This window comes from Homalodisca vitripennis, chromosome 8 (assembly GCF_021130785.1).
Source record: "Homalodisca vitripennis isolate AUS2020 chromosome 8, UT_GWSS_2.1, whole genome shotgun sequence".
In the NCBI taxonomy this organism is placed as follows: domain Eukaryota; kingdom Metazoa; phylum Arthropoda; class Insecta; order Hemiptera; family Cicadellidae; genus Homalodisca; species Homalodisca vitripennis.
The window spans coordinates 23,821,829-23,834,753 of record NC_060214.1 but is presented as its reverse complement, the minus strand read 5'-3'; the positions used below and the strand labels follow the sequence as shown (position 1 = coordinate 23,834,753).

Below are 12,925 nucleotides of genomic sequence, written 5' to 3'. Positions count from 1 at the left end.
AGAAGTGACTCAGACCATAAAAAGAATTACTACAATTTCTAGATCTGAGGTCCTGTCAATGGACCGTGGTGTACCGCAAGGATCTGTGTTGGGGCCTGTACTTTTTATATTATTTACTAATGATTTTCCTAACGTTTTACATTCATACAGTAATTTAGTCATGTATGCTGACGATTCTATGCTATTAACTGCCAATAGCTCAGTGGAAAATCTAGAAATAAATTCATACATTGCTGTTAACATTGCTATGGACTATTGTAGAAACAATGACCTGGTTTTCAATGAATCAAAGACGAAACAAATTTCATTTGGGAACAAGAAGGATGACATTTCAGATCTACCAAATCTTCAATCTGTCAGCTCAACTAATTATCTTGGAATCATTGTTGATGACAAACTCTCATGGCTAAATCATATTAATAACTTATGCCTTAAACTTAGCTCAGCAATCTATGCCATAAAAAGAATGAAAGCTATAAGCACGACAAAAGCCACAATAACAGCCTATCATGCTCTGTTTGAAAGCCATATGAGATATGGCTTAGCGGTTTGGGGTGGTTCAACTGAAAGAAATCTCCAACGAATCCTCATTCTTCAAAAAAAGGCTCTAAGAATAATGGCCGGCTTGGGATGTAGAGAGAGCTGTAGAGGGGTATTCAAAGAGTGGAGGTTATCAACAGTAGTCAGCCTTTATATTGTAGAATGTATTGTGATAGCTACAACTCATAATGTCCAACAGCACCAAGACATTCACTCTTACAATACTAGGCATGCCAATAACTTTACTTTGCCAATCCACAAGTTAACTCTCTCTGAAACAAAACCAACCTATGCTGGGGCAAAATTCTTCAATAATCTCCCTGATGAGCTGAAGAAAATGGAAGGAAGGAAGTTGAAGAAAAGCCTGCACTCCTGGTTCCAAGAGAGACCCTTTTACTCAGTAAAAGAATTCTTGAATTGGAGAGCCGACTCGCAGAGAATGTGAAGACCTAGGCAGCTAATGACAACAAACCTGGGAAAAATTTTTAAGATAATATGTATTTGACGCCATTTCCTTCTTGATGAATGTGAAAATAAAGAATTGTCTTGTCTTGTCTTGTCTCAGTTTAATTCACCACAATAAAATTATATTACAGTAGAACGTCGATAATTCGGACGTCAAGAATCCGGACCGTCAAGAATAATCCGGATTTGTATCTAGCAAAAATTAAAACATCGTACCAACTGCCCTTGCACTATGTTCCTTAGTGTCAAGCGGGCGATGGCGAAAAGACGTGTAGCAAGGAGACGGGGAGTCTGTTATAAAATTTTACAGTACACTGTACTGTACAGTACCTGTGGTTTTTGCCAACATTCTGATTGATAATCTTTTGTACGTAACATACATACAGTACTGTGTAAAGGCAGGAAAAGAAAGCATTTATTTTTGGTTGTCTATTTAAACAATTTCTTTCAGAGGAAACAGAAACAATGGAATGTGACAGTGACGACCCAGAACATGAGACAGAAGAAACAGGGCCGACTCATTCTGAAGCGTTTGTAGCAGCGGAGACACTGATGTCATGGCTAGAGAAACAAAACGAGAGCTCACCCACTCAGCTGATTCTTTTAAAATGAATTAAGGACTTAGCTGTGAAAAAACGAACCACTACTGCAGTTCAAAAACCTATTACACATTTTTCTTTTAATCTCAAATAGTGTTTGACATTTTTACTGTATAAATGTTGCTACTACAGTGTTTGAATATAAAATGAAATGAAATGAAAAATGACTTTAAAATAAAATATAAAATAAAATATTTTCTCATATTATAAAATATGAGAAAATATAAAATTTTAAAATGTTTGTGTACTTAAATAGTGTATACTGGTTATTTTTAAGGTAATTTCGATAATCCGGATAATTTGATAATCCGGATGGGGCCCAGTCCCAATTAATCTGGATTATTGACGTTCTACTGTATATCTAATTGACATACAGGCTTTCTGCCCATGTAGGCTCATTTCCTAGGCCACTTTAATTTGATGAGTGTAATATTTTCATGTTTTATGTTTTTTAAGTACACATTTAAATATTATAGTATAGTAACAAGATAATATAGATTTGATAGTAAATGTGCTAGCATGTAAATATTTTTGGGAAATAAATTATGATTTGATTTGATTTGATTTTGATTTGATTTGACATTTCAATTCGTCTCCAACTTAATTTTTATTAACAAAAAGAAAAATAGAAAATTTCAGCTTGCAACAGAGGAGAAAATACATTGACATTTTAGAAAAAAAGACTGGCAAATACAGGGTTGAGCTATAATTCAGATTTAGAATGCGGATTGTCATATCAGCATTAATTAAGAGGTTATATTTAAAAACACCATCTGTAGGCCTAGTTGCATAAAAAAAATGCCACTGACTTACAAAATAAAACTACCTCCATCATCACAACGGGATTGTGCAAGACTTACCTATAAAAGTTCATATGGTAGGAGACGATGTCTGCGATAGCCTGGGTGTCTGCACTGGACCCTGATCGACAGCAGTAGATATAATCTGTGACTGGAGTCAGCTTGTCTGCCAGACGGTTACAGACGTATGTGCTGCAACAAACAGACCAAATTCACAACCTCCGGCTAGGGCCGAACTGAGAAAACTGATTCAACAAAAACAATATTTTGCCCACCTGCTATGTAAAATTCCTTTTTTTTTAAAAAAAAGGGGAGACCGATCTCCTATTAGCCTCATTCTGTCCGTCCTTATGAAATGAAATATGCCTTTATTCAAGAGGCGGAGTTAGGGCTTTTTAGCCCTCTCTACCACTCAACCTTATGGGCCTGTTCGAGGATCTTATCAAACAGAATGAAGAGGAGTGTCGATAGAGTACAAGATTGATGGTACTGATAAAAAGTGCTTCGGTCATAAACAGGATTTGATCCTGCACTCTAACTCATAACAAAAGTCCAACATGTTAGACCGCTCGGTCATCGGCACTCCCGAATTGATAATTGAGTTGTTATATACGTTCTCAATATGAGGTGCAAAGTAGGATAAACTATTTTTTTATTATCTATTAACTCTACATTTTATACATGAAGTAAACAGTGATTTGTCAGTCATTGTATAAATAAATATAAGTAATAAATGGTACCTACAATAACGATAAACTTTAAAAAATCTACGAATAAACACAAACAAATTATCCATTATTTAAAAATTTGGCCACAGAGTAAAACACCTTGCTTACGAGGTGGTGTCTCTGGGAAGCTTTAATAGATTTTACACTGCATTCACATTTCAGATGGATTGGAAGGGCATTGAAAAGTTTCATTTCAGAGTAATGAACTCTTTCCTCCTATAGTTTAAGTCTAGGTATTGGATACTGGTAAACACTATGGCAGTACAATTATTGGAACACATGCTAACATTATCTTTTTGAAAAACTAGTCATTCAAAAATATAAAATTAATGTGTTAAAACTCTGATTTTTTGGAAAAATTGTTCACAGGAATCTCTAGGTTTTACGTTGAACATATTCCTTACAATCCTTTTCTGAATTAAAAATATTGAGTTTGACTCAATTGAATTTGACCCAACAGAACTTACAAAAAACATCACCCCATATCTCAAGGGCGAATATGCATATGCATAATAGACTGTTATGACAGTATCATAGTTGGCTAACCCTACAATAACAGCAAAACAAGTGAAGTTTAACTTCCCAATAAAGTATGTAAAATGATCCCTCCATTCCAGATTTTGATCACACCTAAACATTTTGCTGACAATACCTCAAGATGTTTTCACATTTCACTTCAAGATGAGGGTTCTAAAGTGTTGAGGAGAAATGTATGCGTTGGCTTTTGTTGTTATTTAATGAGCCCATTTATAGTACCTATTTTGAGCTTCTATCGTTAGTTTTAGGCTAGTGTTAATTTTCTTAACGCTTTATTAAAAAAAAAAACTAGTATAGTTTCATCGGCAAAGAGTATTGCTTTTGCAATAGAGAAGGCATGATGGAAGTCATTGACATACAACAAAAAAGAATAGGTCCCAAGACAGATCTCAGAGATACTCCAATTACTATGGTGTGCCATTTAGATATGTAAACGATTCTTAACCTATCGAACTATTAGTGTTAAATAGCAACAGAAATCTAAATATAAGTGTTGATATATTAGGACATTGCTAACTAAACAAATTATGTTTGAAACACTAGGTTATGGTAAAGTCAAGTTATTTGCAGTGAATCAAATTATAGGCCTTGTCATGTATTTTATTTATTTTGTGCAAAAATGCTATTGTATGCTGACGATACAGTACTCCTGTTACAAAACAAAAAGCCCACCAGACTGAAAATAGACTCATATATAGCTATTAATATGGCAATAGAATATTGTCAAGCCAACGATCTAGTACTGAACAGCACTAAAACTCAGCAACTAATACTTGGACGAAGCAAAGGAGAAGTTTTGGAACTACCAGAGGCTGAAAGAATGCAAAATGTTAAGTACCTTGGACTAGTCATAGACGAAACTCTCTCCTGGAATGACCAAATAGACCAGCTATGTGGAAAACTCAGTACATCATTGTATGTGCTAAGGAGATTAAAACAAGTTGGTAGTCCAGAAATAATTAAATGTGCATACTACGCTCTCTTTGAAAGCCACCTGAGATATGGTATAGCCATCTGGGGCAGCTCCTCGAAAACTAACACTAACAGGATCATGGTGCTGCAAAAGAAAGCAATCCGCATAATGTCAGGATTAGGACCAATAGATTCATTCAGGGAAGCTTTTAAAAACTTAAATATTCTAACAACAGTTGCCCTATTCATATTAGAAGTAACTGTCCATACCAGTCAACAAAACATACCAAGAAGAGGAGATGTACATTCACACAACACAAGAGCAGCAAACAATTACTCACTTCCCTCTCATAGATTGACTCTATTTGAGAAGCAACCTACTTATACGGGCGCCAAATTCCTGAACATACTACCGCCTGAAGTTAAAAATCATACTGCAGACAAACAGCAATTCAGAAGGGAACTAACCAGATGGCTCAAAGAACGTCCCTTCTACTCAATTGAAGAATTTCTTAACTGGAGAACTGATAACTTATTTACACTTACACAACCATCGTAAACTTTATTACATGTAAACTTTGTGACACCATTCTAATCTTGAAGATTATGAATAAAGAATTTTGTCTATTGTCTATTATGAGTATTAAGGGAAGAAAGTTTGTAGTCAACCGAGAGACGTATTTCTAGGATACACCATGAAACTCGTACTCTTTACTATGAAATAAATCTCTTTTAAATTTATACCTAAAATGGCATGTCATAATTATGATGGCATAGATAAGGGTAGATGACGAATGAAAAAATGAATTTTTAGAGCAAAGACATTTAACCCTAGAAGTGGGAGTTGCAAAACCTGTAATGAAATAAAATTGTGTACTGGCTGACAAGTTGTAAACATTATAATCTAAAAATCGGTGCGATATTAGTTTATTACGAATAACTTCAAGTGAGTATTGCACTATTTGACTTATTAGTTGTAATGTAACAAGAAACAGAAGATTTCTACTCATTAGTTGTAATGTAACGAGAAACAGAAGATTTCTACTCATTAGTTGTAATGTAACAAGAAAACAAAGATTTCTACAACAGGAATGGAAAGAATGTTAGATGAATTAGTGTTTTCACTAACAATAAAACAGGTGTTTTACTGCCAGTCCAATTTCTGGTGTTTTTTTATCAATCCAGACCAAGACAATTATTAGAATACCCACCCAGTGGTAGCTCTGGAGTCAGCGCCAATAACAACTCCTCCGTCAAACTCCACAGCCATAATAGTGGTCTGAAAAGATAGGAAAAACATTAGTGTGTACAGTTGTAATTTGAGTAAATAGACCTGCTAAATAGAAAATCATTTTATTAACCTTTACCTGGTGTTTGGCAACTGTATGTTGTACAATTTTAACATAAATACAGGTATGTTGAAAGGATAACAGGATTTTGGACATTTTCCATTGTTATATGTTACAATAGTGAATGTCCGAAATCCTGTTATCCTTTCAAACCTTCCATCGTCATTAAAAAACTTTATCAAGAAATAAATATGGTATTTCTATTTGGCATAGAACTTTATTTTATGATATACTGTTAAAATATCTTGTTTCTCAGTGTTGTGTTGTAAAGTATCTATTAATATTAATTGAATTTTGTATTAAAATTTGATTACATATTCATTGCCCATATAGTTTTGAAGATTAAATCAGATAGGTGACGTCCCCCATTCTGGATACATTGAGTATACCGATTTCTGGTGTTTGTCCCTTTCAAGCATAGCAGGCGTTATGTTGGCAATTTCTTCCTGGATGTACTTTAAATTTTGAAGGGTGTGTACCATAGTTCTAATTCTTTATGCTGAATCGCGGTAGGAAGTAGGCTCCTGTTAACTAGACGCGGTGCGTGGACATTGTTTGTTTAGTTGAACCGGTAATCAGCTGATCGGTCTACGTTCCGACCCGGCAAGCCTGGAGAGGGTCAGAAGTAGTCAGTCGAGTCTTGAAGCCACGACGAGAAGGTGTACCGGTCGAAGCTGAAGTTTTCTTCCTCTAACCCTATAGTTGGGATTTAGAGTAATTATTTATCGCGTGTAAATTCAAGTTCAAGTATTTAAAATTTTAGTGCGTTTTATTTTGCGATCTGCCTCCGTAATCTTCAAAGTAGTAAGTCCCGTACCAGCGTATAGTTAATATCTTTTATTTTATAATACTGTAATTAAAATTTCTAAAGTTTCCCATCTTTCAGAGTCTGGAAATTTAATTCAATTTTTTGAAGTATTGTGAATTAAATTTTGGTCATAAAGTAAATATCAAGTTTTGTGTTATATTAATTTTGAGTATTTTGAGAAGAGAACTTTTTATTTTGTTTTGTTAATTTAAACCATTTTTGGAGAAGGATACATTTTTAGTTTAATTTTAATTTTAATATCTTTTAATCAGACTCTTAATTAGATTTGTTCGATTGAGTGACATTTGAAGAAAATTGAATCAAAAGTTTGTAAACTTTTGGGTGAACTTAAATTTCGGAATAAAGCAAGTATTTCCGAAAAGTTGTTTAATTTATAAAGTATTTGCTCCATATAAATTTAAAATATATGTGCTATAAAAACGGTACATAATTTGCGCCACTCTGCTATTTCTTTTTGAGCATAAACTTGTACAACAGGTTATTTACAGGAAAGAACTTGTAAACTGGTATAAACTTGTATAATTCATGAAAGTGTGTGTAACTTGTATAAGACTTGTATGAACTTGAACATTGTGTATAAACCTGCATAATTTTGTGTATTGAGTAAGACTTAGGACTTAAAATAATATTGTGAGTTTGGAATATTTGATTTGATTAAATTTTATAGTTTCATCCTTTATAGTTCAGGATATAAAGGATGAAAGATCAGTGAAGAAAGTACATGTTTCACAATTAAAGTTAAAGTACTAAAAGTGAAAGTTGAGAACTCAATAAACATTAGCCCGGGGCAAAGGTCAGTATGTTTTATTTTCAGGACAATTATATTGTTGAAAAGGAATTGAAGATGGGTCTAAAAACAATAAAATGACAATATAATTTATTTCTAAATTAACTTCAAGAATTGATTATATACTTATGTATTAATTTGGCCCAAAACACAAAACAAGTTAAGTATGAGAGTCCAGTAGTTTATTATAATAATACAAATAAATATTGGAATATAAAAGGGTGATGTGGCGACTTTTTTATTTCAGCAATTGTATGGCTAAGATGAGAAGTCATAATATAAAATGCCAGTGTAAGTGTGTGATAACCATGTAATTTTCAGGGACAATGAATGGCATTAATGGTGTATGAAATTAATACACAGAGGTATTGTGATATATCATGAGATATATTTCTTCCCTGTTCCTCCAAATGTAGAAGGACAGGGTAATTTTGGTAATGTTGTGGTGTTGTTGTCCCCTGTTCCTTCCAATAGAGAAGGACAGGGTAATATTTTTTGGTGTACAATGAGTTGTATTGATAGTGATATTTCTTCCCTGTTCCTTCAAATGTAGAAGGACAGGGTAATATTGTTTTTTTATCACTATATGAGGTTTATTGTGTGTAAAAAAAATTGATTATTGTGCCATTGTAATCCCTGTAAATTGATTGTATTGTAATTAACAACATCTGGTAATGGTTTACATTCGTGACACTGGCGCAGGCGTACAATAAGAACACCGTGAAAGACTGACAGCCATACAATTATACGGAGGGAATATTTTGTAAAAAGGAATGTCCTCCAAGAGCTCAAAGCCTCGCTGGCTGAAATTGTTATTAGATTGGAGGAGCAGGTAGCAGTGCTATTAGCGAACCAGAGCCAGCCAACCACGAGATCAACGAGGCCGCCGCACTGCACCGGCCGCACAATCATTGGAGAAGCTACCTGCCTCGACTCCTCACCTACCACATCCCTCTGCGATGGCTACCTGGGGAGCCACACTGGACGTCGGACACTCCTACCACATCACCCCTCGGACTACACATCACAGCCTCCACGTAGTGATAAGTACAAAAGAATTGTTATTTAAAAGTGTGCATGTGGAGGGATATTATTGTACTTAGTCCGGGATGAGTGTTTAAAGGTTTAGGTTCCTACCGTGATTGCAGCTTCGGGCTAGGGAAAATATGTACCATAGTTCTAATTCTTTATGCTGAATCGCGGTAGGAAGTAGGCTCCTGTTAACTAGACGCGGTGCGTGGACATTGTTTGTTTAGTTGAACCGGTAATCAGCTGATCGGTCTACGTTCCGACCCGGCAAGCCTGGAGAGGGTCAGAAGTAGTCAGTCGAGTCTTGAAGCCACGACGAGAAGGTGTACCGGTCGAAGCTGAAGTTTTCTTCCTCTAACCCTATAGTTGGGATTTAGAGTAATTATTTATCGCGTGTAAATTCAAGTTCAAGTATTTAAAATTTTAGTGCGTTTTATTTTGCGATCTGCCTCCGTAATCTTCAAAGTAGTAAGTCCTGTACCAGCGTATAGTTAATATCTTTTATTTTATAATACTGTAATTAAAATTTCTAAAGTTTCCCATCTTTCAGAGTCTGAAAATTTAATTCAATTGTTTTGTCTGGTGATTTCAATATAGATTTTTCCACCATTAGTCAGTCATCTAAAATTTTTATCGATCTGATGAATTCGTTCGGCTTGGTGAGCACAATAGACACTTTCACTCGAGAATTTAATGGTTCCAGTTCACTCATTGACAACATATTTAGCAATATTCCAAAGAATATGTTTTCACCTCAGGTTCTAATTACTGGAATTTCCGATCATCATGCGCAAATTGGAGACATTGCCTCATTTGTTCCTTCAACCCACAATATTATTAAATTTACATTCAAGCGGTGCTTCACCCCGGACGGCATTCGGGTCTTGAGGAGTCTTCTGGAGGGTGAATCATGGCATGAGCTTTTTGGAGCCGCTGATGTTGATGAAATGTTTGACTCATTTCTTGCAATTTTGTCATTTTATATTGATTGTGTTTTTCCTACAAAAAAGATTAAGTTCGGTACATGGGGCACTCAGATGAGGATTCCTTTGGATGAAGATCTAAAAAAACTTCATAATCGCCTTTTGTTTCTCTACTCGCTGTCTAAGCATCTTGACTCTTCTCATCCTTTGAGAGTTTCTTTTATTCAAACCAAGAAGGAGTTTAGGAATCGCATCCATTCCGCCAAAGCGAAAAAAGTATTGACCTACATCAGCGGGGCTCAGAATAAACAGCGAGCTGCTTGGAATGTGGTTAAGGATCTCATTCCTGTTAAGAAAGCTAATGCCTTCACACATATTACGCTTAATGACGAGAATGGCGATCTGACGAACAATCCTAGGATGATTTCAGAGAAATTCAACATCCATTTTGCAGAAATAAGCCAGAGTTTGAGAGATTCTAAGGGTAATTCTTCATTTGTTCCTCCAAGATCATTGTCTTCATCAAGTATGAGTTCCTCTATATGTTTTGCTCCAACTGATAAGAATGAAATCATCTCAGTCGTAAAGTCCTTGAAAACAAGCAATTCAGCAGGATTTGATGGAGTTTCATCCAGGATTTTGTTGAGCTGTATAGATATATTGGCTGATCCTCTTGCACAGATTGCGAACTCGTCATTTGAATCTGGGAAGTTCCCATCACACTTGAAGCTCTCAATTGTAAAACCTATATTTAAGAAAAAAGGAAGTCCAAAGGAACTTAGCAATTACCGCCCCATTTCGATCCTTTCTACATTTTCAAAAGTTCTTGAAAGGCTTGTGCTGACCAGACTTTCCAATTACCTGTCTGTCAATGGAATTTTACATGACCATCAATATGGCTTTCGTGAGGGGTTGTCTACAGTCAATGCAATTTTTAGTCTTCTAACTGAGGTATCAAACTCATTGGATAACAGGAATCACGTGTTTGGCCTATTTTTGGATCTTACGAAGGCTTTCGACGTTGTGGATCACGGGTTGTTGCTCAGAAAACTTGAAAACTTGGGTATTAGAGGGAAAGCTTTTGATTGGATTGCTTCTTATCTCCTGAACCGTAGACAGATTGTTGAAATTCCTTTTATTGATGATACAGGGTGCTTAAGAAAACAATTTTCTGAGGAGCGAGAAGTACACACTGGAGTTCCCCAAGGCTCCGTACTTGGTCCTTTATTATTTTTACTATTCATAAATGACATCCATCGAAGCGTGAAAGGTTCCAAGTTGTTTTTGTTTGCTGATGATACCTCTTTGGTCATCTCTGGTTGCAATCGAGCCGAGCTTGAAATCCAAACCTTTGTTCAGGCCAGTAATTTGCTGCAGTGGTTGGGTGAAAACTCTCTGTTTGTAAATACATCTAAAACCAATTTTCTTGATTTTGGAATTAGAAAGTCTGCTAAAACGTTGATTGAATCTCAAAACATTATGATTGGAGAGTCAGAAATGTGTCCTTCTTTGAATGTTAATTATCTTGGAATTGTTTTGGATGATCAGCTAAACTTTTTTAGTCACATTGATAAAGTCACGAAAAAACTAAGCAGCTGCATATTTTTGATGTATAGACTATCCTGTTTTGCTAGTGAGGAAATTCTTTTGCTTACTTACTATGGCTGTTTTTATCCTTACCTTTGCTATCGGAGAAACAACTGAACCGGTTGTGATCGAGTCTAACATTAAGGAAATTCCTCAAGCCATTGATGATAGCGATAAATGGTCAATTGTAAAACACAATCGGACAAGGAAGGCAAAAAATAAACTTAACAGGGTGTCAGCCGTCCCCCATCGTTGAGACAAAGAACAAATACGGAGAACTAGCGTCGTTTGAGTCGGAGGATGTCCATGACACTGGGCGTGTGAAAAGTGTCTCTGGAGTGTGGAGGACGAGCCAGCAAGAGGATGCCATGACTCAATGTAATTAAGTCTAAGAGGTGTAAGAAGTCAGGGAATGTGGAGAGCGACGTGAAACGGATGTCTGTCATTAGGGAATCTAATAGTAGCAAACGACAACGGTGTCGTAATTGTAAGTCAAGTAAGGACCCTGAACTCACGGACAGCCACCTTAGCCTAAAGAAAAAATGTAAATAGTTTTTAAATAGTAATAGAGATTCTATACATAAAAAGAGTAGTCCCAATGTTGTAAATAATAATAATATGTATAACGTCTACCTTGAAAAGTTGCCTGGTTATTGGGGATTCGTTACTAAGATTTTCAAGTAAACAATGTGTATATAGGGGAGCTACTGTTGATGTAAATCCTGGTGCAAAAAATTTTAAACATAAAGAGAAAACTTAAAGATTATGTTCAAGTCCAGCCACCGGTTATTTTTATATTCATGTCGGCACAAATGATGTGGCTATGGGTTATAATGGTAAGGGGCTGGATATGATGGTGGTTGTGGCAAGAAAGAGGTTTTGCACAGGATGGCTGAGCTGCTGTATACTTGTAAGACTGAATTTCCTAATGCTAAGATAATTTTAAATAGCATCTTAAGGCGTCGGGATATCAATGACATAGCTCTAGATTATCTTAACGAGCAGTTGTTTTTGATGTGTAACAACTTTAATGTTGAATTTATTGATCTGTATAATTGTATTCGTAGGCACCACCTTGCTATAGACGGAAGGCACCTAAATAGGAGTGGCAACTTTGAATTGGGCCACATTATGCTCTCCACGTTACTAAAATCTACTTCTAAAACGCTCACTTTCCGATTCGGTGGCTCCCATCCTCTCTAGCAATGCCCTGCAGCCCTTCCCTGTCGCTCCTAATCCTTTTGTGCCTTCCTGTGGGCCCACTACTGGGTTTTCCCCGTGATCCTTCACCAGAGATTTCCCGTGAGCCCTCTCCTGTGCGTTCAATAGCTTCTTCGGGAACGGGTCGTACGGGGGGATAAAGCGATCACCTAGACACTCTTAGGCTGGTACATCAAAATGTCCCAGGGTATTATGCCTAAACTGGCCCAGATTGAGGTTTATGGTGGATCTGCTCTCGCCTCAAAATCCTATGTTTCTCAGAAACACTTTCTGAGAGAATCAGAGATGAATATTTTTGTTTTGTCTGGGTTTAGGGTCGTGTCCAGTTATTGTCGGTCCGTTAAGGGGCGAGGTGGCGTGTGCATCTTGGTTCACGAGGGTCTGAGGCATTGTCATGCTGTTGACGTTTCGAGATTTTGCAAGGAGGGTTCTTGTGAGCTGGCCAGTGTTTTCAGTGGATTTAAGCGGTTCTCAATATTTAGTTATCTCTGTTTTACAGACCTCCACATTCAGATTTCAGTAACATTGAATTGTTCTTTAAATTCTTTAACTGATTGTCTTAGTTCTATTTGAAATCTGGCGTAAGGGTTCTTATTGCTGGTGATTTTAATATTGACAT

The 12,925-nt window shown here is 36.2% G+C and overlaps 1 protein-coding gene across 1 annotated transcript in view; it reads right to left on the bottom strand.

Moving 5' to 3' along the window:
• LOC124367433 (proteasome subunit beta type-6-like) overlaps positions 1-12,925 on the bottom strand; it is a 39,493-nt gene that overhangs the window by 14,663 nt on the left and 11,905 nt on the right. Inside the window, exons 2-3 of the mRNA XM_046824242.1 lie at positions 5,793-5,860; positions 2,465-2,596 (exon numbers count right to left, since the gene is read on the bottom strand). Of these exons, the coding sequence (XP_046680198.1) occupies positions 2,465-2,596; positions 5,793-5,860 (200 nt within the window). The remainder of the gene's footprint in view (positions 1-2,464; positions 2,597-5,792; positions 5,861-12,925) is intronic.